Source organism: Taudactylus pleione, unplaced genomic scaffold, assembly GCF_031769625.1.
Source record: "Taudactylus pleione unplaced genomic scaffold, aTauple2 ptg000316l, whole genome shotgun sequence".
In the NCBI taxonomy this organism is placed as follows: Eukaryota; Metazoa; Chordata; class Amphibia; order Anura; family Myobatrachidae; genus Taudactylus; species Taudactylus pleione.
In genome coordinates, this window is record NW_028284717.1 from 9,832,927 (window position 1) to 9,859,574 (window position 26,648).

Sequence of the window (26,648 nt, forward strand, 5' to 3'; positions counted from 1 at the left end):
CTATCTCTGGCTGGTGTGATTCCCTATTATAGAATGACTAGTCTGCTATCCCTGCTAGTGTGATTCCCTATTATAGAATGCTAGTGTGCTATCCCTGGCTGGTTTGATTCATATTATAGAATGACTAGTCTGCTATCCCTGGCTGGTTTGATTCCCTGTTATAGAATGCTAGTCTGCTATCCCTGGCTGGGGTGATTCTCTATTATAGAATGCTAGTCTGCTATTCCTGGCTGGTTTGATTCCCTATTATAGAATGCTATTCTGCTATCCCTGGCTGGTTTGATTCCCTATTATAGATTGACTCGTCTGCTATCCCTGGTTCGTTTCATTCCCTATTATAGAATGACTAGTCAGCTATCCCTGGCTGGGGTGATTCTCTATTATAGAAAGCTAGTCTGCTATCCATGGCTGGTTTGATTCCCTATTATAGAATGCTAGTCTGCTATCCCTGGCTGGTTTGATTCCCTATTATAGAATAAATAGTCTGCTATTCACTGGACTCCCCCACATGACCGGCTTTCTAGGGATTGACTTCGGAAGCCCGGCATTGAATGGTTGCTGGGCTATCCAACATCAAATCCAGCGATGCAATGGAAACTAGCCATCGCATTGCAACTATTAGCTAGTATAACCATCGTGATGGTTACACTAGTGGCCAAAAAAGGGGGTGGAGTCACTGTGCTGGGCTGCCCCCTGGCTCACCATACACTGAAAATAGATGTTGTGCGCATCCGAAGGCTGGCAACCACCAAATTCCAGGTATTCAATGGAAAAACTACTTCTATCGAATCGAAAACATCGATGGTTGCTAACCATCGGCTTCCAATGTCTATACCCATAGTTTTCCACTAGAGGAGCAGACATGGAAGCCACCAGTACCGGAAAGTAGGGGGGTCAGTTTTAACATCTTTTAAGCAATAACTGCTCAGGGAAGCTATACGGGGATATAAAGGGTAAGATGGAAAAACATCGGGGAGGTCTAGTTGGAAAATCCATGAGTGGGACAGAAAAGAGAGGAGGGGAAGGGATGGCATTTTGGAAATGTCCCTGAAGCTAAGAGTGATGGGTGTAACTTTTGTATCTGTTTGTCCAGTGCATTCGTGTGGATGAGCCCTAAGGCTAAGTACACCCATGAATGCCAATTCCTTTGTTGAACTTCCAGGTTACAGTAGTTCTGCTGCTGTTACTTTGTCTTCTCACTTATGACATTCCAGAATAAACACAGATTTTGAGCACACCCTGTCTTCAGTGCATGAAGTACTGAGAAAGGGCAATGTACAGTACAGCACATATTCAAAGGAACGTCATGAGCGCCTTTGTTTGTTTGCTCTGTGTACATACGCAGCCCTTTTATAATCACTTATACACACATGACATTTTACTGTACACATACAAGTATTTCTTACATCACTATTTTAAGTATATATAAAAAACAACTATTTGCAACCAATGACAATGACATCATAAATATAATATGTGTGCAAGAGTTTACATAGAAGGGTAAATTTACTAAAGTGAGAGTTCTTAGAAGTGGAAATGTTGCTCATAGCAGCCAATCAGATTCTAGCTATTATGTTCTAGAGTGCTAGTTATATGTTAAGTAGAATCTGATTGGTTGCTATGGGCAACATCTCCACTTCTAAAAACTCTTACTTTAGTAAATATACATCTAGTGTCCTGACTGTTTCTCCACTCTAGCAGTTATAAGCTCTCACAAAGGTCACCCTCCCAAAACTGTACTGCTATATTATTATTATTATCTTTTTTGCATATGACATCATAGGGGTTCCGGAACACAGTATATAGGGGCAGCCTGCTCGCTAGAGCTTACAATCTAATGGATGGGTTGACACAAATTGGGAGCGGAGCTCCGAAGGCCCTGATTGGCTGATGTAGGGCTACCCAAAATTGGTCCAGAGACAGCTGTGGTAGCAGGTCGTCACTACTGGTTATTTACATGCAGGGGATATAAGTACTCCAAAGAGGAGCAGACATGTTTGACCTCTGCTCAGCCATAAAGGGTTATACTGTACCTACTGTGCTGGTATGTCCCACAGACCCCTGGCAGGGCTACAACATGCAAAACACAGGAGGCGTCTTAAGTAATAAGACACCCACTGACAGCTTCTCTGACCCAATGCTGTGTCCGGATACACCTGCGTGGCCATTGGACATCTGAGTGACCCACAGGTTACTTAGGAGTTAGGATGTCCGCTGTAATCACACTGCAGAGATCGGTATATCTGCATTGGAAGACGCAGACCCTGACCTCTGCACACCTACTGAAAAGCAGGGATTACTTCCCCATTTTGTAAAACGCTCCCCATCGCTGCCCTCCGCGTCACCCCCAAACTGCTGCAGCCTGTCCATCAAGCTCCGGCACCCAGGGCACTGCGAGCGATGTCGCAGAATGAGATCTGCACATGCGGAGATATCAAACCATCAGAAATGTGCGCTAACATCAAATTACCATACATATATGTCTCTAGCAGTGATTGGTTGCATCTCGCCTCTGGAGACTCTCTCACAGTGGTACATTGTAAAGTTGGCATGTGTGATTTTATATACACCTCCCCTGTTTCTATTGATGGTACAGGGAGCCAGCAACCCAGTTACTGTGCAGCTCCTGAATAAATCCTCTTATAGGAGCACGTCTGGTATACTTAGTATAGGGGGCATTGCTTGGAGGGACGCTGTTGATATAAGCAGGTGTAAAGGAAGCAACACTGAGGAGATCAGAGAAAGTAGCTGTAACCTACTTAGATGTTGAACCCCATGTGGTTTGGTCTTAGGGCCTGATTCAGACCCATTCGCTATCTGCGTACATTCGCTGGATGCGTATGCAAATTTGTCAAAGTGACGCCACGGGAAGTGATCGCTCGCCAAGGCATAAGCACACCCACCATGTCTTAGCGAGCGGCCACTTTGTGTATGCGTACGCCCAAGCTCACAGGCAGAGCCGCCCACCAGCACCACGTCATCTCCAGGAAGTGTATTAAAACATTGCTACATCGAGCACCATTGGATGTGAACGCAGTGCTTGAGCTTTACCCTACCGCAAGCATTGCGAGGAAATCAGTGTAAAAAAAAGGCAAGTGACATGTACTATGATGCTGCCTGTTAATTATGCACGCCTCTAAAACGGCGTTGAAACACTCGGGCACGCCTGCGTTCGCATCCTCAACCCCCCATTATTAGTGTCCTGCCCCTGTTACCACCCACAAACGGCCTCTCCTGTCACTCATTACACTGGGCTGTCTTTGCAGGGCGAGCGAGCAGTATGCGATCGAAGTGAGTAATTCGCGCACTCGCAGAACGAAGTGTGCGCATGCGAGTACGCAGAACATCGGGCCGCTTGTGAGCGCACGCATATAGCGAACGGGTCTGAATCAGGCCCAGTTTGCACAGTAAAGATGCAGAATAGCAGAGTCTAGCATAATAAGCAGGTATAATTGTCTATGGAAGCAGCACTTAGGGGTGGACAACAACTTAGGGGTGGGCAATAAGCGGCCGCCCCAACTGTTGTAAAACTACACATCCCAGCATGCCCTGCCACAGTGTCGCTATTTGGCCATGCTTAAACAGGTTGAAAGGCATGCTGGCATATTTTTCTCATCTTTACTTTATATATATTTTTTTTAAGGTTAGTAAATTTACAGATGTTGGAGACCCTGCCAGCCATAACGCACCAAATTCAATGATCTCCACTTTTATAAAAAAAGAGAAATCACTGCATTTGTAATGTTCGTGACTTGGAGCTCGGCCACTCTTGGGAAAGACATTATTCTGTACAATTATTCCGCTACGTCACAGTCTACAGAATATGTGGCACACACTGTTAGTGAGTTATTAACCAACATGGTAATAATTCTCAGTATCGATAACAGGTAGAGCAAAGTCCACCATTCACACTACATGACAACGCCACACTCAGTCTAAAACGAAAACTGTAAATTAAAAAAAAATGAACATGACGAAACAGAAGCACAAACAACTTTTTAGTTTAAAAATTCACAGTAGAACAGTTAAAGTAAAGAGTAACATGGTTAGATTAACTTACCAGGTTTCACCGAGTACATCAGACATAATAGAATCCAGTATAGGACCAGGCACAACTTCAGCTGCATAGGTGCAGATTATGCTGTCAGAGTTCATGAAATAGATGGTACCCACACTAGGGCTGGTTATCCTCCGTGTTCTCCTGCCTCACTGAGAGACAGCCAGGAAGTTCTAGTGACACCTTTCTCCTGGCCACTGGGTCTCCTCCCTACTAGGGATAGGCAGCTTCTAGACATCTGGTTTCATTTTTTTTCCAATTAACTATAAACTTACTGGACTCGCTCAGTTACTGTTCAGCCAGTAAACTGCATAACCAGTATTTCCACTTTACATTTTTCTCCCTGGGGTTTCATATGCAATTATGGCACACTCCTCAGGAGTCAAAGAAGAATGCAAACAATGCACCAGGGTGTAAGCGATGATCAGGGGATCAAAGTATAACATTATGCACTAACTGTGCCACTATAGTTTTTGCCATCCAGAACCAAAAAGTTCTTCATCCAAAATGAAAAAAAAACTTTTTGTAGTAGTAATTCTAGCCAGATTAGCAACTTCTTTAGGAAATGACTCATAATTTACTGGACATTGATTTAAAAACATAACACGTCCAACAATGTTTTGTAGCTATTTCAAGGAATAGGAAAAAGTTCCAGCACAAGGGGTCACGCCCTGAGTCTACATGGTGGGAAGTTTAGAAAAAAACTTGAAGAAATTTTCGTTAGCCGTCTCACAACCACACACTGTAGATAAATGTCAGACTGGAGCTGCATGTGGCGATCATGTATAGACGGGCGCAGAAATGATTGTACTTGCCGAAATTAATTTTTTTCTCCAGTAGATAAGTGTGAACAGTAAGCTCTAAAAGGTCACATATAAAAAAATAGTGTATTTAAACACAAATAATGAGTCGGAGGCATCAGAGGTAGTGCCAGGTTTAGGCAATACAGTATATACATCCACATACACTTCTACACTGTGTAGACAAAATTGATTGGACACTGACAGCAAATAGATCAATGAGATTTTATTGACGTCAGTAATTTGTAGGTCCACCACGTGCAGTGATTACTGTAGACACCCTTCTTAGCAAACTGTCCACAAGTGATTTATTATAAAAGAATAATAAGACATAAATGTGTTTCTGTACTTACCTACTGTCCCAAAGCCTGCGGGAGACTCAAAAATTTCAGGTACAGTAGTCCTCCGGGCTCCCAGTAGCTCGGGTACTCCCCCCGAATCCAGCCCACTTCCCAGTAGGCAGGATTCATACTTGCCTATTTTTTAAATCTCCTCTCCGGGAGAGGCCGGGAGAGGAGATGCTGCTGACTAATTTAGGGGGCAAGGCCGGGCTTTTGCGTCATTAGACCCAGCCCCATAGCATCATTTTAGTCTCGTCCGCTCCGTACGGACCGCGATTATCTCCCCATCCTGCCAACTTCACTAGGAGGAGGGCGGGAGATCCGACCACTCTTCCGGGGGTGTGGGGGACTGCCCAAAAAAATCAGGAACCTCCCACACCTTCCAGGGGAGAAGGTAAGCATGGCAGGATGGGGCAGGACGCGCCCTGTGCATAACGGGAGTCAGGCGCCCGTTATCCGTGCCTTGACCGAGAAATGCGGGCATGCCCTAATTACCATAGACCATGCCCCCTAAATGGCGGTATTTGGGGGAGTGCCTACGTCATTACACGGGCTGCCCTCTTCCTGCACAGTATTCCTCTTCTCCAGGGCCTGTACCGCAGCACAGCTGTGGCTGTGGAGGTGCCCAACCCCCTGACCGCCTGCGGGTCACTTTGCCCTGCGGGTGGAACAGCAGGGCAGTGCCCAAAAAACGGGACTGTCCCGCTGAAACCCGGAATGGTTGGGAGGGGTGCGCCCTCTATGGGGTAGCGCCCCTGTTCGACCGCACTAATCAAACGTGCCTCGAGCCGACCCTGGGATGGGGACAATAATACCTGTAATCATAGTCCGTGGAGAGGTCGCGGATGGGGCCTAGTGTTGCAAATTGTTTCATTTTGGCACCGCCACAATGCCTATAAGTGTGATTAGAGGCATTTTGCTGTGATGGGGTGTGGTCTAATTATGCAAATAGCCCAGCCCCGCCCCCATCACTAGCCACCTGTAACTTTTCAAAGAGATTTTTAATGTAGGCAAGTATGTTCTGTGCCGATCTGTATCCTTACTGTAGTAGGCTTATGGTAAATTCTAACCCTCTTTTGTCTCCCCTCTCCAGTCACATAGTTGAATATGCAGGAGTCCACTTCTGGGCATGCACAGAGCATTTTAATGCAAGATATGTTACTCAAACTGGCGTAGTGGTCACTCTTCCTCAGGCTCATTATATATGACACTCACAGATGTTGGTGCAGATTCATAGTAAAGCTAAAAAGGAACACATTTGCAACATGGCAAAATCATGTTGCACTGCAGGTGAAGCAGATTTAAAATATGCGGAGAAATGTAGAGTTTGGAGGGGGTGTCCCTAGCTGACCTCTACATTGCAGTATAAAAATAACGTTTGAAAATAAATAGATGTATTTGCACCCCTTGCACTCCAACATGGTTTGTCCAGGAGCAAAGCTACTCATTTTTTATTTGCTTTTCTCCCACATCTGCCTCATTATGTGTCTGATTCTGAGTTGGACACAAAAGAAAATGTAGACGCATCTTGCAATTAGCCGCCGATTGTGCATGAGTTAGAAACTGGAAACCAGGTCTGTGCATGCAAGCGAGCCAGCCCCATGTAGCCCCTCGGTTCCCCTGGCATGTATTGCTCAGGGGACCACAAGAGCTATACACGAATGGACAATTGGCGATTTCCAGTACGGGCTTCTCCAAGATGGTCTTTGTCTGGATACTGGAGGCCCTGCTGCTCCATCTGGGAGTCACTCAGCAGCTGGAGACGTGAGGAGGAGCAGTGTTTGGCAGGAAACCGCGCTCCAGAGGGGATAAAAGAAGTTGTTTTGGCGGCAAACGGAGATCCTGCAATGGTGGAAAGGAAGCGGAGCCAGGAGGCTGACGAAGCTGATTAGGGTCAGACCTGCCTGGGCTTCTGGCTGCCAGAGATTTCTACACTGGGGAGCTGCCTGGACCACAGGGCAAACAATCCCTGTGTTGGCTGGGCAGTGGGCTGTAGTGAGGAGCCGTACACATCTCTACCGTATATAACTCCAGGGCAGACTGGCCCAGTTGGGAGCCGATGAGATCCCCGGTGGACCCCACTGCTTCAGAGACCCGCATCTATCATAGAGGGGTGGAGCCTAGTGGGACCACATATTTCCACAGTGACATGTATTACAAGTTGTATAAACACACACCGAGACCAGTACAGAGGAGTGCTGGGGAGAACATGAATAACCCAGGTTATCCGGTAAGGGAAATATAAGGAAATGTTGCTGAAAGCGGTTGCATACAGGGGATGTAGTCAGGAAGCCGATGGTCGAAATGCCGACCACTGGCTTCTCGACTGTCAAATCCCGGCAGGGGTCTAATGATAGGTGTCGAAATCCCGACACCTATCTTTATCCCTAAGCTGGGAGCCCGATGCCCGGCATTATGAATGAAGGTAAGCTGGGCGGCGGGCGCGGACAGCCATGTTTTAGGTTAGGGGCTCCTGGGGGGGACTTAGGGTTAGGCATCCCCCAGGAGGGTTAGGCTAGGGTAAGGGGGGGTTGGGGTTAGGCAACCCCGGGGGGAGGTTAGGGTTAGGCACCCCCCCCGGGAGACTTAGGTTTAGGCTGTGGGAAAGGGGGGGGTTAGGTTTAGGCACTTAGGTAGGGGTCAGGCACTAGGGGGGAGGTTAGGGTTAGGAACCCCTAAGGGAGGGTTAGGGTTAGAGGGGGAGTAGGGTTAGTTTTACTTACCTTAATTCCCCTGTAGCGACCTTCACTCTTGCCGGTCTTCTGGCGTCGGAAATTTGAACCGCCGGCCCTCATTCATACTGATTCCGCGTACAGAGACGCTGAAACCGCTCACATAGAAGTCCATACTCAGGTGGATAAACTGCACCTAGCATAGGGCTAGTGCGAGTTTCAATAGTGTGACTACAGACAGACGGTAATGGACCGTCTATAGACGCTGACAGTGGGCGTCTCAGTCCTTGCACACTCAGACGCATGGCTGTACACCAGGGAAGAGCTTTGTAGTGGCATTAGCGTAAAGTTGCAGATGCAAGACCGGCAAGAGCCACACACACGGACATTGCAGCGTCCAACTTAGAATCAGGCCCTTAATTACTTGCAATGTGTTCAGTCACACATCTGGTATCCTCGTGCTAAATTAAATCTGCCTTTAAAACAGGGATGGGGAACCTCAGGCCCAGGGGCCGTATAAGGCCCCCGGAATAATTTGGTCTGGCCCTCTGAGCTTTTTTCTGCTAGCCTCATCTGGATAGCAGGGTGCCTATAATGGTACCCTGCAGCCAGAATATATGCAGCAGTGCTGCCTGGAGCATCCTTAGTGCGCTTCAGATGGTCACACCGCTGCACTTACAGCTCCCAGGAACATCCTCAGGATACTCCGGGCATTGCTGTAATCACCGGCGATTGTGGCCCGTCCCTGTGTGACATCACATGGAGGGGGCGTGGCCTGCACCAGGCCCACAGATACTGTTATATATATATCAAAATGGCCCTCAGCAGAAAAAAGGTTCCCCACCCCTGCTTTAAAATATAGGATTGTAATACAGGGCCTGATTCACTAGGGATCGATTACATACGCAGTCTCACTGCGATGATATGCTAATCCATTGCGATCGCTATGCCGTCGCATCACTACATAAGGACGCCCACCTTACCTTACACATAACTGTAATGCTTAGTAAGACTGCGAAACCATCGGTAACATCGAGTACAATCGGAGCCTCACGCACACTTACACAAGCTCTAACCTTACTCAGCAATTGCTAACCTCATTGCACTCAGTGAGTACTCAGGCTGCGTATGACATCACAGTGGATAATTTATGCATGCCCCAGTAATGGCGTTCAAACGCACTGGCACGCCTGCGTCGTTCCACCACCCCACCCCCGTCACCACCCACAAAATGCACTTCCTGCGATGGGTCTTCTTAGGCACACTGGAGTGTTCGCACACACGCACTGCGATGTATACGCATGCACAGAACGCAACAATCGGCCGATTGCGTGCGTGATCACAGTCGCGATCCTTGCTGAATCAGGCCCATAGATCCGAGTGTTACATAGAGTAGTGGTATAGTGTCATGGTGTGTACATGCGCTGGTGCTGAACTTGAATTTGATGTTGGAGAATATTTTCCAAGATACATTCAGAGGGGGGAGGCATCAATTCCATCTGATACAATGCTTAAAAGAAGAAAGCCCATAAGCCCAGAGTAACAGATTATTATTATCACCTCTTATTTATTAGGCACCACAAAGCGTACACAGCACAGAACATGTGGTACAAGTAAAAATAAATAAACACCAATAGTACCAAACACAGCAGCTACCCATGGCATAAGTACATAGCACTAATACAGTAACACCATGTACAGGGAGGGACAGGTACAGAAGGGAAACTCGCTGTCTGAGCAGTTGCGTTGAAAAGCTCCTGAACTGCAGAGATGGGATTCTTAGGGGTATACTTACTAAAATGAGTTTTTAGAAGTGGAGGTGTTGCCCATAGCAACCAATCAGATTCTAGCTATTATCTTCTAGAAGGTGCTAGTTAGATGTTACATAGAATCTAATTGGTTGCTATGGGCAACATCTCCACTTCTAAATACTCTCACTTTAGGAAATATACCCCTTACACTTCTACAACAACCTGCTGGGTAAATCCCCCTGGCTGTAATTATTTCACCATTTTGCCACAGAACAAAATACTGAATACATGATATTTTAGAATAGTTAAGGAAACCTGGTATTGGCAATACAAATACACACTGAATACACGAAGAACTTATTATTTTTTAAAATAGTCATTGCTTATTATTAGAAAACAAGTATTTAATTTCATGGCTTTTTGGTCACTGGGTGGCAGTATTCTATACAACTAATGCTGGAACATTAGTCCAGCTACTGTAGGATTACTTGTAGTACAGATTTTGTCACAGCGATCATGCTATCTTCAGACGCCAGAGATGAGAAAAAACACAGTTACGGTGTATAGATCATATATAGATTTATTCTCTCCATGTCACAGTTCATGTTGTAATAACATGAGTAAGGAATGACACGACAAGTAGGTGTGATGTGTATGTATGAGCACAACCCTATTGTATCTTGTTATTGGTCTGGCCTATTTGGGAGATAACAGTGAAAGGAACTCCACAGGTATGGGAAATATAACAGTGGAATTCTTCTCTGCAGAGATGTGAGAGAGGGTCTGCAGGTAGCGGAGCTGGAGGGCGGCCGGAGATTCAGACATGATAACCGCTGCTTCTTTCAAGGCCCGAGAGGCGTTCATCTCCCCCTCTGCGGCAATCACCTGCATGGAACACAAGTTAAACATAGTTTATATAGGAATGTGCTTAACAACAGTCTCTTGGCACCAGTTTCTCAGTAACCTTATTAGACGCTCAGATTGGCTAGATATTGGTCTGGTCCCTCCCACCTAAAAGCTGGTCAACCGTACTTGCCCACTTCTCGGCAGGGGTCTCCAGGAGGGTCTAAGTTAAGGGGCTACCAGGTGACAATTTGGGGGAGTGGTCTATGATTGCATCATGATAACCCCCCACACCTTCCTGGTATACAAAACCGTGAAGTGGGTGGTCAGTGGTCGGTTGCAGTGGATTTCGGGAGACTTGCCTGCTCTTCCCAGAGTTCAGGAGATCTGCCGAGATTCAGGAGTCTCCTGGACATTCTGGGAGAGTAGGCGAGTACAGTAGGTGGCACACAGACTCACCAGAGTTGTTAAAATAAAATAATCTGTGTTGCTATTAATCCTCTGACTACAGCTTCAGACCACTTTATCTGCTGCACATCTTTGGGTAGCAAATTTTGTAGAATGAATACAGTTGATGCTCTGATGTGTATGTATGAAATAAAACTGTACTTTCACGGTGTGTGTGTTGTGTGGTTTTTTTTACACATTTCTTTACAGGTGAACAACAGGTACCAGTGGGCCCTTAATGCCCCGCATGCTGGTACTTGTGGTTCTCCAAGTACCAACATGCGGGGTAGGCTTGCTGGGACCTGTAGTTCCACTGTAAAGACAATGTTGTTAATTCTATTTTTAGCACACTACATACACTATCAACCCGCCACCCACCGCCCTAGGGTGGCGGGGATAGCCCCGGGCTATCAGCCTAGGCCAGGGGTGTCCTGGAGAGGGGGACCCCTTTATTGGGGGGGTCCCCAACTCCCCAGGGATCCCTGGCCTGGGCTGACTAGTGGTCAGGACTGATGCTGTGGCTGGGGGGCCCAGTGAAAGGGCTCCCATGGCTGTGGAATCAGCTCCCCGCTAGAAAGGGTCCGGTGCTGATTTTAATTATAGGGAGACTCCTATGCAATTTTTTTCCCCCTATAATTTAAACCAGGACTGGTGCAGCCTGGTGCTGGTACCTAAATTACAGTGGAGCCCTACTCATTTTGTTCCCCGTAATTTTAGGTACCAGGACTGGCTGGCTAGTCCGGGGCTGGGTAAGCTTTAGGGGGGGACCCTAAGTCATTCTTTTTAATAATAATTAACCCATTTTATACAGGTCTTAACACACAAGCAGCCAGCACATATCTCACTGATACAGTATGTGCAGGCTGCTAGCTCGGGAGAGATTTGTAAGAGAAAATACTGCAATCTCGGGTGAGTAATCTCATCTTCACTTGCAACTCGGGGGAGATACCTCAATCTGCTTCACCATCGGCCAACTCACTTTCAGCTAAACTTACTTCATAGTAAATTTGCGAGATGAAAAACAGGAAAATCACCTGATATTCGGCAAAGCAAATCTAAATAAAAAAAAACTAAACTCGGCCATTCTCGATTTTTAGTAAAATATATCCCCTAGGGCTCTATTTACTACAATCCGCATTTGTAATGCAGATTGTAGTGTGAAATTACGCATTGCTAATTCAGGGAATATCACAGGGATTTACTACAAATACCTTGCAGGGACAGAGCTTGCGATAAAGCTCTGTCCCTGCGAATCCCCTCTGCACACTTATCGCGGTATTTTCGCAAAAAACACCGTGACAAGTACCGACGCATGCACCGACCGACCGTCGCTAAGCCCCGCCCCCCGCATCCTCCACTCCCTTAATTACACTTACCTGCAGTCATCGGTGCTCCGGTGATGTCCTCCATGGCTCTGGTCAGCTGACATCCCATACTGCACTGGAACTCGGTCAGGTGACGACCAGGTCCCAGTGCAGGCTGGGAGACCAGCGGTCCAGAGGGAGGACATCACCCGGAGCCCCGATCACTGGTACCTGGTCTCAGGTTAGTTTTTAACTATTTTTTTCTTCTTTATTTTTTTTTTAGCAGAGATCAGCGTGTGGTCTAGTTAGACCACATAGCTGATCACTGGGGCCGGCTCCGGGCTCTGCTCTGCCCGTTAGAGCAGAGCAGGAGTCCGGTAACCGGGGGAGACACTGGATAACGCCACCTCCAGGTGGCGTTATTATCACAGGGCTTTCTGCTGTATTTTTTCACAATTTATTTTTAGTAACTTTCGCCAGAACACATTTCCCATTACAGTTATGGGAAATGCGATCTGATTACTAAAAATAAGTGTTAATAAGGCTTGGAGTAGAATTTTACGAATTCTACTCCAATTGCCCTGTAGTAACTTTAGGTGATACTAAAATATAACGGAGGTTAGGAATAGAGCCGACGGCACATAAACTTCTAGTCAGGGATAGAGGGGGTTAATAAAGTTAAAAATGTTTGTTTACAGTTATAGGCAGATGCGATAGGACGTTAGGTTAGGGGCGGAGTTAGTGAGAGGGTGTAGAGAATCTACTGTGGTTAAATCTGCCTCTTTTGAATTGATCTGCGACCAGGAAAGTACAGTTCCTTATTAGCAGATCTGTCTGTTGGGATAATCATTTGTACATCCCTACTTTCTTTTTCCCTACTTTATATCTTTCCCTACTCTCTTCTCCATACTTTCCCTATATCTACACTCTTTTTTCTTATCTAACTTTTCTTTCTCTTTCTTTGCTCTATCCCTTGCCGTGCATTAGCACTATGAGCCGCCCCCAGCGCTCGCGCTCGGTACCCGCCCGTCTGTCAGACGGTGTCGGGCCCGGCGCGCTTTATCCCCCTCAGGTCCTGCCCTCCCGGCGTTCGGGAGGGTCAGGTACAGCGGCCCCCTTCTCTGGCAACGCTGCGGTCCCGTGCACACGGCCGTGGCGGTCCAGCGAAACGCCGCAGTTGCTGCCTCCGCCTGCCCCTGGTTCCCCGCTGGTCGCCAGTACTAGTGCAACTGGGGACCAGGGCAGGCGGGGATCGGCGGCCGGGCATAATACAGCGCCCGCGCGTGTAGCGGGTGCGCGCTCCGGCCGTTCACGCGGCCAGCAGCGGGCAGTTACACCGCCCGGCCCTTCTCCCCCAATGGCCGCTCAGAGTGAGCCGGCTGAAGTCCGGGGGGAAGGGCGGCGGAAGCGGCCACATAAGCGTGCAGGCCGGATGCCTGTCATGGCGCCGGCTTGCACGCATGCCAATATTCCTACAGGCGGGGGGCGGAGACGAAGGGGGCAGAGCCAACGCCTGCATAGTGACAGGCAGGTTAATCCGCCCCCTCTTCTGCTGCCTTCTGTTCATAATGATGCAGACATGGGGTCCCCCATGTCTGCAGTTGCCAGCTCCTCCAGGCCTGCGGGGGTGGCAGCTGCTCAGGCGTCTGCTATGCCTGCAGGGCCTGCGGCACCAGGGAGTGCTCCGTTGCTGGATGCTGGTGCCATAGCCGGACTGCTGGTGTCTGTGGTGGGTGCACTGACACCGCTTTTGACCCAGCAGCCTGGAAACGCTGACACTGGAGGCCCTTCTGTGTCGGCGGCGTCCGCCATGCAGACGCAGCTTGGCCCTCTGGTGCAGCAATTAGGCAGGATTTGCGGTCTTTCCCTCGCTCCCATGCCCGCAGCTCCTTCCGTTTCTTTCTCTCCCTCTGCCATCTCCCTTCCACAGCCCACTCAGGCTACGGACACAGACAATGCGCACGATGCCGCCTCAGTCTCTTCTTTTACAGACGACAGTCTGGAGGAGTTAACAGTGGTCGCAGCCCCGACCAGAAGTGCGACGGCGGAAGTCGGAGCTAACGCAGGCGCTGGAGTTACCAATGCCCTTGCCAGTGCTTCTGGTGAGTGTGACAGTACATCTGACTGCGGGTCTACTTCCATTTCCTCCTCCTCTTCAAGCGATAGTTCGCAGAAGGCTAGGCACAAAAGGGCAAGGAGGTCTCGCAGACGTCGCTCACGTCGTCATAGGCATTCTAGCGAACGGTCCTCTGGCAGTAGTACCAGTGTAGATCGCGGAGTAGGTCCGGAGGATGTTGTACACTGCGCTAATACCGCTGTCACTCGAGGTATGCGTACCAGGGTTAAGCAGCGGATCAAAAAAGGGCGCTACGTAGATATGTTCACCCTTACAGCTATGGCGAAGAAAGCTGCTGCGACCGCAAAGGCAAAAGGGGGTATTGGTCTGGAGGCCTTTAAGTCTTACACGAATTGGCTATCTGGGTTCTGCGTGTTCTCAACTTGCTATCTAAAAACCAGGCCTTCCGAGTACCTTAATGTTATACGATATTTACACCTGATACATGGCCTATTCAAGGCCTCACGCAGTACGGCGTGGCGCCAATACGATGAAGAGTTTCGTCGGAAGCAAGATCGGGTTAAGGTCATGGAATTGGGTTGTAAAGATGTTGAAGTGTGGATGGAGGTGACACAGCCTACACGCGTCCTTGCTGATCAGTCCCCTGGGCGGCCAGTTCAACCCTCGTCCCCCTCGGCACCAAGGACAGCCAATGGAGGGCAAAACAAGCGGAAGTGTTACGCATACAACAATGGGAATTGTACCCTTGGTAACAGGTGTCGCTTTTGACACCAGTGCCTCCGCTGCGGCGCGTCACACCCCAGTAAGGACTGCTCCCGCGGTCCAGGAGGAGCTCAGGCCTCCGCTGCAGCACCCTCTGCCAAACGGTCAGGGGCCGGGACTTCGAAGTAAAGCGTCAACTCCCATTCGTCTGGATGCCATGGCAAAATGGTTAGACTGGTATTCTGTGCGGGGCGACGCCGCCTTTTTGCGTAAGGGTTTTGCAGAGGGATTTTCGCTTCCAATAATATGGCCTGTCAGTTCCGGGTCCCCTAGGAATTTACGCTCGGCCTGCGATTTACCTCACGTGCTAAAGGATAAGGTTATGAAGGAAGTCGGGCTGGGTCGCATGATTGGACAGCCTCCGATACCCGATCTGGTCCTTTCCCCTGTGGGTGTTGTCCCCAAGAAGGCCCCCGGGAGTTACCGTTTAATTCAGCACCTGTCACATCCGTCAGGCACGTCGGTTAACGACGCCATAGATGTTGAGGTCTGCCGCGTACAGTACCAGTCATTCGAATCTGCGTTAGCATTGGTTCGCGCAGCGGGTCCGGGTTCTTTCATGGCGAAAGTGGACATTGAGTCCGCCTTCAGATTGTTGCCCCTGCACCCTGAATCATTTCGCTTCATGGGGTTTCGGTTGACGGATGGCTATTACCTGGACAAATGTCTTCCGATGGGTTGTTCTATTTCCTGCGCGTTCTTCGAGCGTTTCAGTTCCTTTCTCCATTGGTGTGTCGCGGTGGGGTCTGGGGAGACGAGCATAGCCCATTACTTGGACGACTTCTTGTGCGTAGGTCCAGCTGGTTTGCGTCGCTGCAATCGTCTCCTTTTTTCAGTGCAAGCACTCTTCTCTGAATTTGGAGTACCTATTGCACACGATAAAACTGAGGGCCCAGCCACTAAGCTGGTTTTCTTGGGTATTGAAATTGATACCTTGGAGGGTCTTTGCCGGTTGCCGCCGGACAAGATTCGTCGTTTGCAGGATACTATCCTCCTAGCGTTGGCAGGAGGAAAAGTAACTCTTCGTCATGGTCAATCCCTGCTCGGGCTGTTTAACTTCGCGTGTCGAGTTATCCCGATGGGGAAGATTTTCTGTCGGAAGCTACAGAGGGCTTTGGTAGGGCTGCGTCACCCGCACTATTTTCTGCGACTGTCGTCTGAACTAAAGCTGGACCTGGCGGTTTGGGACGCATTTTTGGTCGATTTTAATGGAGTGCGCGTCTGGCCTGCGGATCCTCAGCCTAATGCTTGCCTGCAGCTCTTCACGGATGCTGCTGGATCATCAGGTTTCGGATCTTTTTTGGGAGGAGATTGGTGTTTTTCAGTTTGGCCGGCGGAATGGGTACAGGCAGGATTGACCAAGAACTTGCTACTACTGGAGCTGTTTCCCATAGTGGTGGCATTAGAGCTATGGTGTCAGCGGTTGCGCGACCGTTCCATAGTTTTTTGGTGCGATAACCTGGGGGTAGTACATGCGATCAATAACCAAAGATCGTCCGGCTTCTTGCTTGGCTGGTTCTGCGCGCTTTGCAGTTTAACATATTGTTCACAGCTCGTCATGTGCCGGGTACTGATAATTCCATTGCTGATGCGCTCTCCAGACAGGATTGGCGAAGGTTCCGCGAATTGGCCCCGTACGCGGCATTAAAAGGTGAGCTTTGTCCATTTCATTGTTGGCAGATCATCAAACCAGAATGGAAGATCTCGCACGTCGGTCCGTGGCCCCACGGACATTGACGGCCTACCAGACATCTTGGCAACAGTGGGAGGAGTTTTTGCAAGGACGGAGTTCGTCAGGTAGCTCTCGTGATACTAATATGGTTGCTTTTGTTTGTTTCTTGTTCGATTCCGGCAGGTCGCGGGCTTATGTTGCCCAGAGGCTTGCTGGGATTTCGTTCTTTTTGCGCCTAGCGGGGCGTAGGGACATAACTAAGGGTTTTTTAATACAAAGGGCCCTTAGGGGTTGGTCTCGCGTCAGGCCTGCCACGGATGACCAGCGTCGTCCTATTGGTCCTGATTTGTTAGCACGTCTAGGTGAAAGTTTGACGGGCATTTGTTCTTCGCAATTCGAGGTTCTGTTATTCCGCCTCGCTTTTGCGATGGCCTTTCATGGGGCTTTTCGCATCAGCGACCTGGTAGCGTCTTCGCGCCGCGCTCAGCCCCCTCTGCTTCGTTGTCACATTTTGCAGCGTGATACGCTGTTGTGCCGTATTCGGCGTTCCAAGACCGATCAGATGGGTAGAGGTCGCTGGGTGTCCCTGAAGTCCTGTCCTGATGACGGGATTTGTCCGGTTCACTTGGCCTCCCAATATACTCTTTGCAGGCCAATGCGGCCGTGGGCTTGGCTTATGCACGAGGACGGAAGTCCTTTGACTAAATTCCAATTTAGATCGGTCTTCCATCGCTGCATACGGCACCTCTGGCTTTCCCCTTCGGATTACGGCACCCATTCTTTTAGAATAGGGGCCGCCACTTTTGCGGCCTCCTCGGGTCTTTCTTCACAGGAGATCCAGGCTCTCGGAAGATGGAAGTCCAATGCTTACAGAAGTTATGTTCGTCTGGAATCATAAATTGTTATACTTTATTCGTTTGGACTTGAGTGCCTTGGCCAACTCGCTGCCTTTCCGGTGGGGGTCCCGAGAGATTTTGCCCTGTTTTTTGCCCTGCTTTGGACATTGATCGTTTAGCTTAATATAATATTAATGTGAACGAATGAAATATAGAAAAGATCCAGCAGGTTTTTTGTAGGTTTTCACCTCGGGTCAAGTCTTCCTCCCCCCCTCCCACCCTCCCACTCCTCCTTTGTGATTTACATGCTGCATAATATATACTTATATATTTTATTTCTGTATATTTGCAGGTGTCCAGGACGCTAGGCCCATTTGGTTCATTGGTCACTCTTTTATTTTTTGGGCTGAGCAGTCGCGCTTTGCTGTAGATGCCTCCGTGTTCCCACGTTGGGAGAGTGTTAGGTGGTTGGGGCAGAGGGGCATGCTTTGGGAAGCTTTGTTGCGCAATTTGCACAGGTCAGTAACTGAATTTGGTTCCCCTTTAGTGTTAATTATACATCTCGGGGGCAATGATTTGGGCCAGCAAACTTCCTTAGAATTGCGCGATGCGATTGTTCGTGACTTGAGAGAGGTGGTTCGGTTATTGCCTAACTGCCTTTTGGTGTGGTCCCCTATCATCGCCAGGCTTTCATGGCGATATTGCTATAATAGTGTGGCTTTGGACAGGTCCAGGAGGAAGGTTAACAAATGGGTGGCTAGGCACGTGCTGGAATTGGGAGGGTTGGTGGTGCACCATCCTTTAATTCGGATTCAGGATGCCCACCTTTTCCGCAGGGATGGAGTTCATCTTACTGAGGAGGGAAATTTTTTGTTTCTAGAAGATATTTTTGCAGTTTTTAAGGGTTTGGTTTGTTAGCATGGTGGCGGGCTGCTTCTCTCCTGAGAGCCGCTGTGGCGGGAAAGACCAGCAATATTGAAGTGTCCATCTTGCAGCAGTAATAGCGGTGCGCACCCCTTCAATGCACTGATAGGCTGATTTCACCCTATTGGGGTCAGCGGCACCTCTCGACCGAGCAGGATGAATGGTGCATTGGCATGGGTGTTGGGGCCGCATCACTTGCTCTGAAAGGGATAGTTGGCCCTTTGCAAGTTTTTAAGATCACCCTACCCTTGTCTGGGATAGTTGGCCCTCACAAGTTGTGATTTACTTCCAGCCTAAGACAAGTGGACGCGGGTTAGTTGCCGTTCTTTCTCCTGCCACCATGTCTACCTTTGTAACCAAATAAAGCTGACCAATTAATTTAAACGGCATAACTTGGTCTCCTGTGTTTATTTTAGTTATGTTTAGTTTAAGTTTATGGGTCACATCTATCATCTGACGATAGAAGTTTAATATAACGGAGGTTAGGAATAGAGCCGACGGCACATAAACTTCTAGTCAGGGATAGAGGGGGTTAATAAAGTTAAAAATGTTTGTTTACAGTTATAGGCAGATGCGATAGGACGTTAGGTTAGGGACGGAGTTAGTGAGAGGGTGTAGAGAATCTACTGTGGTTAAATCTGCCTCTTTTGAATTGATCTCCCACCCTCCCTACCCTCTTGTGTCTTGTGTCGGCTTTATTTCATTGGCAGGGAAAGACCGGCAATATTGAAGTGTCCATCTTGCAGCAGTAATAGCGGTGCGCACCCCTTCAATGCACTGATAGGCTGATTTCACCCTATTGGGGTCAGCGGCACCTCTCGACCGAGCAGGATGAATGGTGCATTGGCATGGGTGTTGGGGCCGCATCACTTGCTCTGAAAGGGATAGTTGGCCCTTTGCAAGTTTTGAAGATCACCCTACCCTTGTCTGGGATAGTTGGCCCTCACAAGTTGTGATTTACTTCCAGCCTAAGACAAGTGGACGCGGGTTAGTTGCCGTTCTTTCTCCTGCCACCATGTCTACCTTTGTAACCGAATAAAGCTGACCAATTAATTTAAACGGCATAACTTGGTCTCCTGTGTTTATTTTAGTTATGTTTAGTTTAAGTTTATGGGTCACATCTATCATCTGACGATAGAAGTTTAATAATGTGAAAAGGATGTGAAAACACCCTTTTTCACTTTATTTTAGTAAAAATAATGTTAATAAATAGAGCCCCTAGACTCTTCAGGGAGTCAGGGAGATTGCTGCTAGTTCAGGCAGTTTCCCTGACAATCAGGGAGAGTTGGCAAGTATGTATTACATTGATGGGAGGGTTATATTATATTATATTATGGTGCAATATGCACAGATGTATTGTAAAGTTTATAATTGCACAATGCTCAGCTATGCATATTCATCTAATAGCAACGCTTCCCTAACAGGAACTCATTGTTCTCACTCTGCAAAGCACAAGGTCATCCCCTGCACAAATATTAAACCATTGACTCTATTTACTCAGTTTAATTGCCCAACATGCAGCAGAGGGATATGAAATTTCTGTTATTTTTCTGCAGCAATTTATTAAATCATACACTTGCATGAAAAGGTATAGTACTAATGTGCAAAATGTATTTTGTTTTGTTTTATTATATTATAATTAGGGATGTGCAGGATCGGATATCCGATCCTGCACATCCCTAATTATAATGCATGGTAAAAGACGAGCAGAGTTTCTATTGCATTCAAGTGCCTCCTACAGGTTGTTATTACAGGATTTTCCTAATCATGCTCTGATGTGGGTGAATGAGATAAGAACTCCACCCAAAAATTATTTTATAACACTCCTCTCCCCTTAGCTAGAAGGACTGTATAAACTTGTTACATATTCTACCTGGGATGTAGTTAGCAGACCAGCGGACGAAAGGCCGCCAGCCTAAATCCCAACGGTGGAAGCCCGACACGGGACTTAAGATAGGCGTTGAAATACTGATGCCTATCTTAATTCCGTTAGACGCCATCCCGAACTAGGTAGGGCAGGGGCGTCTTAGCTGTTAGCCGCGAGGGGAGGGGGTGTGGGGGGGGTGTTAGGTTTAGGCAGCATAGTGGGGTTAGAGGGGTGAGGTTAGGGTTAGGCACCCCTGGAGGGGTTAGAGTTAGGCACCACTGGGGGGGGGTTAGGGATAGGCACTAAGGGGGGAGGGTTAGGTTTAGACACGAAGGGGAAACTTAGGTTTAGGCACTAACGGGGAGGGTTAGGGTGTGGGGTGGGGAGGGTTAGTGTTAGGCTACAAGAAGGGAGGCCCCCCAGTAGTAGTAGTGCCCCCCCTTAGCAGGCCCCCACTTAGCAGGCCCCCAGTAGTAGTATGCCCCCCATTAGCAGGCCCCCACTTAGCAGGTTCCCAGTAGTAGTATGCCCCCCACTAATGCCCCCTTACACACACACACATAAAAAAAAAAAACTTACCTGAATCCCCGCTCCCGCCGCCGTCCGCTCTGCTCTGCTGTATAACGTGCGGAGGAAGCCGGAAGATGGAGCTCATGAGTGAGCTCCAACCGGCTCCCTCCGTACAGCAGCCAATGAGAGTCTGTGTGACTCTCATTGGCTGCTATTACAAACACACAGCTGCTGCTGGCGGCTGTGTGTTTGTGTCTCTGTAGGGCAGACCGCTATCTCAGCGGTCTGCTCTACACTAGAGGAGCCCTGACGTCGGATTCTCTCGCGAGAATCCGACATTAGGAGGCTGCGGCTCGGCCTCGAACGGGGATCCGAGTCAGGCAGGGAACACCCGATGGTCTCGGATCCCCAATGTTCGGAGCGGTTCGGATTCCACAGAATCCGAACCGCTCATCTCTAGAATAGATCATCTCCAAGCACCGGCTCTTCCTATGCTGTAAATGGGTCCTGGTCAGATGATTCTGCTGCTAGTCTGAACGGGGTATTACATGTGAGAGGTGTGTCCAAATTCAAGACTGACTTGCAGTGTAAAAAAAGATGTCCAGTATTTGTGGGCTACATGCAAAAGCAGCCAGCATTTAATTTAGCCTGCATGCTAAAATAGTTAATGCATTTGCACCCCTTGCATTGCAACATGGTTTGTTCCAGGTGCAAAGTTACTTACTTTTTTTGCTCCCAGTTTAGAATCAGCTCCCATGAACTGTTCTGTAGTGCTACCAACTACTTGGCAGGTTCTTGTGTCAGTAGCACTCTGTAAATTGCTGGGCAGCTGTCAGCACTAGAGGATCAGCATAATTTTAGTCCTGTGTAGAGAACTCGGGGGTGGATTCATTAACCATCGCAATTGCAATTACGCACGCAATCGGCCGATTGTTGCGCCCGCTGCACAGTGGTAGGAGCGGACCCCCGGCCGAGCCTGTCAGTGACCGTAAGTTTGGCAGGGGAAAAAGTAGTGACCCTGCCTCTCTTACTAGCTACCACCCAGTTTATCTCCTCACCACTCCTTTGGTTCTGAATTAGTTGAGCAGCTTATGTACAACCACCTGACCCATTTTCTCCCCACTCATTTCTTCTTAACCCTCTGCTATCAGGCTTCTTCCCTCTACAGTCCACCAAGCCTGCGCTTCCTAACCTAAAGTGACCAGTGATCTACTCACAGTGACATCTCCTGACCTCTCCAGCAAGTCACTACAGTCCACCACCCTCTTGTCCTAAACACCATGGGTATATCTATAATGGGTACACCCTGCACCCATTCACAATACTTACCTCTCCATCTGCGTTGTAGATATCACCGGGAACATAACACAGTGGCACAAGTGCCATGTTTCCAGAGATCTGAGCATGCCCACTACAGAAACCCCCGGGAAAATGTGTGGCAAAGTCTAGAGGAAATGTGAGGACGAGGGGGGGGGGGATCGCATGGAGGCTATACACAGACCTTCCCCTTTCTTCAGCAGCTCCTGCAAAACACCCTTCACTCCCTTCTGCTTCTCTCTCTTCACACTTCTACTTTGGGTGGAGTAAGACTCTTTGCATGATTCACTACGGATCCCAACTGCGATTACGCATGCAATCGGCCGATTGTTGCGTTCTGTGTATGCATTGCGCATGCGCAAACCAGCCACTGCGATCGGCAAAGACTACACAGACCCATTGCAGAGTGATTGACAGGAAGTGCCGTATGGGGGTGGTGACGGGGGGGTGGTCGGAGAAATGCAGGCGTGTTAGTGCATTCGAACGCCGTTGCAGGGGTGTGCATAAATTATCCACTGCGAGTACTCACTGCGTGCGATGAAGTTAGCAATTTCTGAGAAAGGGCTGACCTTGTGCAAGTGTGAGTGAGTCTCCGATTGTACTCAATGTTTCCGATGGTTTAGCAGTCTTGCTAAACATTACGGATGCGTTTAAGGTAAGGTGGGCGTCCTTATGTAGTGCTACGACGGCATAGCGATCGCAATGCATATCATCGCAGCCAGACTACGTGCGTAATCGCAGCCGCAATCGCATTTGCGATCCGTAGTGAATCAGGCCCTCTATCGGTCTCCACTACAGCCCTACGCAGCCGAAATTCAAATCTACCTCTGTTTTCCTGGTAAATAGAACTACGGTATAAGTTACAGCTGAGCTGTTTTACGTAAAAATATTCAACTGTATTCAATAAAAAATAGGCTGACAGATGCCATCCACTACAATAAAACTATTCTAACAATAAATCAATTTCCGTAAATCACACTTAAATATATGAGAACAAAATTCAATTATACCTTTGCCCTAGCTTCTCGAGAAGCTTCTGCTTCAGCAGCCATTGCTCTTTGCAAGGATGATGGTAACTTGACATCCTTTATCTCCACGCGTTCCACTTTAATTCCCCATTCTTTTGTAGCATCATATAAGATTCTCTGAGGATAGAAGGGTGACAGTCTTACAATAATAAATCATCTACATTTCTTTATTTTGAAGCACAATGCTGTCATGATACTGAGTATACCATCAGCTCTTTTAGCAAGCTGACCAGTGAGAAGTGGCCAAACACAACCTCAACACTAGCCAAGCTCACCCTTGTCCTCCTAATGGCCTCCTTTTACTGTTGGCTAGAGTCACAGTGATGTGTAGTGAAGTAGGGAGGGCACCAGGAACTAGCTCTATCAGGTTGACTCCAGCTTGTTGGAGGAGCTGGGCAGTGAACCTTCCTCATTCCTAATGTAGGTAGATGGCCCCCTGTAAAGTTTGTCTACAAAAAAAAGCATAATCACCTGATGTTAGCCCATCTCCCAATAATACCCTTTACAATCTGGGTGAATCATGATCCAAACCGACCATCACTTTCAGTAAAGTGTGGCCAACAGCTAGTATGTGAAGTTCCACAAGGTTTAGTGCTAGCAATGGGCACCAACAGTCTATGTGGCAACAGTTGGCTAGAGACCGCAAAGTAAAATGAAGGTAGCTCTTTTTGGGGTCTAGGTACAGAAAATATTGGCAAACCCATATGGCAACTTTTAAGACCTGAGCTAACACATCAATACATATACAAAACTATATATATTTAGATGGGGTTGTAGTCAGGTTACTGACACTGAAAGCCAGACATGGGACTAAAGATAGGTATCGAAATCCCGACGCCTATCATTAGCCCCACGCCGAAATCCCGACACCAGGCATACCAAGAGAAGGTAAGCCGGGTGTTTTAGGTTGTAGCTGCAGGGGGGAAAGGTTAGGTTTAGGAACCCCCGGGGGGACTTAGAGTTAGGCACCTGCCCAGGAGGGGGTAGGACTAGGCTAGGGAAAGGGGTGGGTTAAGGTTAGGCACCACTAGGGAGAGGTTAGGGTGCGGGAAGGGAAGTAGGGTTAGACACCAACGGGGGGAGGTTAGGGATAGGCACTAGGGGGTGAGTTTAGGGTTGGACACCACTAAGGGAGGGTTAGGGTAGGGAGAGGGGAGGGTTAGGGTGCTTACCAGCCCCAGTCGGGATTTTGCACCGTCGGTCTTCCACTGTCTGCATTTGATCCGGCGGCTATTCAGCCGCCAGGATTACATACCGATTCCTTTCATTACTGGCAAAAAGGGATAGAAGAGGGCTTTAACCTTTATAGTTAATAGCCTGACACCCTTCTCTCACTACAAATACAAACATATATTCTGGTATTTCAAAAAGGGGGGAGACACAGCCCAGTCATTGGCAATAACAGGAGTTCAAATCCCAGTGTCTGCTCCTCGTCATCACTTGGCTTTGTACTGACCGTTTGCTATGCTGTGTATTGTGCTGATAATATACAATATGCTTAGCACAATTCCTTATTAAGCTGTAATATGATCAACACACATGACAGTCAAATGAAGTTTCAATAAGTGAACACAGCTTTAGTCATCAGAATTAGTGATCGAAGAATCTACAAATTATCTTCAGATTTCCTCTGGATCAACCCAGACCATAAACCACTGAAGCCATAGAGTATGCACTATTGTGTGAAGGTATTCTGCAAGGCTTTGGATGTATTAAGAGAATAGGCTTTTATGTCTATTTAATCAATCATGGCAATGTTTCCTTACATTAACTCATTTATTAATATAGTGTCCTTTGGAATAAATGGGTGCACTTACACCCATCTGGTCAGCCATCTCTTCGCGATCTGTCAGAATTTCCGTCAGACTCTTGGTCCCCAGCATATTTCTTAGCGTGGTCTGAGCCAGCATTTGGGTTGCTTGATTAGCGTTGTCCACTTTAACTACTGTAATAATTGGATTGAAAATACGGTAGAAGACGACAGCATCAACCATGATGGTTACAGAGTCCTTGGTGAGAACCTGCAAGGGAAATACAATACACCTGCATTAAACACACCATCTTACTGTGTGAGTTAGAGGAGGAACAATGGGTGGCAATTGTGGCTAGTGCAGATTTGTTGCATAATTCACAGTGACAAACATAGCACTTGTCATAAATGTCCCCCCAATATGTTGAAAAGAATATGAAATAACATGTGTGGAAATAATTGATACTCCTGTGCATGATTGTAAAATATATGTAGAAAATATTTTTGTGTATGTTATGTAAAAATAAAGACACTGAGGCTTATTTCATAACGAGGTGTAAAAAGCAATGATTTGCTGTAGCCCAGAGTAATTGGTCCTCTCTTGGGGTAGATTTACCCCAAATTGTCGGTTTGTCAAAGCCACCGATCACTGGCAGCATTGACCGATTGATCAGGCTTGTTTAGGATTAATTCCTATTGTCATTTTAAAACTCAGTAAAATAATCTAATAAGCCTACTGATGCTGATAATGAATTAGAAAATTAGTCCCTACATACTAGGAACACCAGCACACTGGACAACACCTCCCTTCAGCTTATGCAAACTTCTACTCTTCAGAAATTCTCTGAAATCCAATACACCAGGACCGGTGACCATAGGCAAACCCAGAGGGGGCGGGGGAGGGGGGTTCCAGTTGCCTGGAAAACCCCCTCCCCAGCCCACACCATGACCACGATAGAAATAGTAATATAATAGAATGTTACTAGTGCTGCATGTTCTTCTCAGTATCAAAAATGAAGTATTAGCACCACCTGTGGATCTTTTAACATATCTCAGCCAGTAATAAATACAACTGTGCACCAACTAGGAGATCTGGAAAACATACACTGTTATGGGTGCACTGTTATAACCATCAATAGGGTTAACTATTAATACTGTATAATAATACACTATCCAGTACATAAGGAGACCGATATGTACATATATGTTCAGGGCAGTGCTAGGTTCTTCTGCTGCTCCCCCAGACTCCCGGTCTTGCCCCAATGCTCTGGAATGGTGCCCACATCTGAAATAAAAACATTCAGCTCAGACAGGATTGCCCTACTGCCACATCTAATGGGCTACTGTGATCACTGGTCCTGTATATGCCAATATTATGACACACAATACACTTTGTATCACACATATAGTGAGTTACTGTGATCGCTGTATAGGCTGGAATTATGACACACAATACATATGTATGATGCATATAATGAGTTACTGTGATCGCTGGTCCTGTATAGGCTGGAATTATGACATACAATACACTATGTATGACACATATAATGGGTTACTGTGATCACTGGTCCTGTATATGTTGGAATTATGACACACAATACACTATGTATGACACATATAATGGGTTACTGTGATCACTGGTCCTGTATATGCTGGAATTATGACACACAATATACTTTGTATGACGCAT

General features: G+C 47.6%; 2 protein-coding genes across 2 annotated transcripts in view; both read right to left on the minus strand.

Moving 5' to 3' along the window:
- LIPI (lipase I) overlaps positions 1-4,206 on the minus strand; it is a 47,968-nt gene extending 43,762 nt beyond the window's left edge. The window contains exon 1 of the mRNA XM_088442749.1: positions 4,061-4,206. Coding sequence (XP_088298875.1) covers positions 4,061-4,127 — 67 coding nt within the window. The 5' untranslated portion in view covers positions 4,128-4,206. The remainder of the gene's footprint in view (positions 1-4,060) is intronic.
- A 6,064-nt stretch (positions 4,207-10,270) lies between these two features.
- The window catches only part of LOC148510563 (stomatin-like), a 37,106-nt gene continuing 20,728 nt past the window's right edge, over positions 10,271-26,648 (minus strand). Inside the window, exons 5-7 of the mRNA XM_088442726.1 lie at positions 25,026-25,229; positions 23,191-23,325; positions 10,271-10,506 (exon numbers count right to left, since the gene is read on the minus strand). Of these exons, the coding sequence (XP_088298852.1) occupies positions 10,318-10,506; positions 23,191-23,325; positions 25,026-25,229 (528 nt within the window). The 3' untranslated portion in view covers positions 10,271-10,317. The remainder of the gene's footprint in view (positions 10,507-23,190; positions 23,326-25,025; positions 25,230-26,648) is intronic.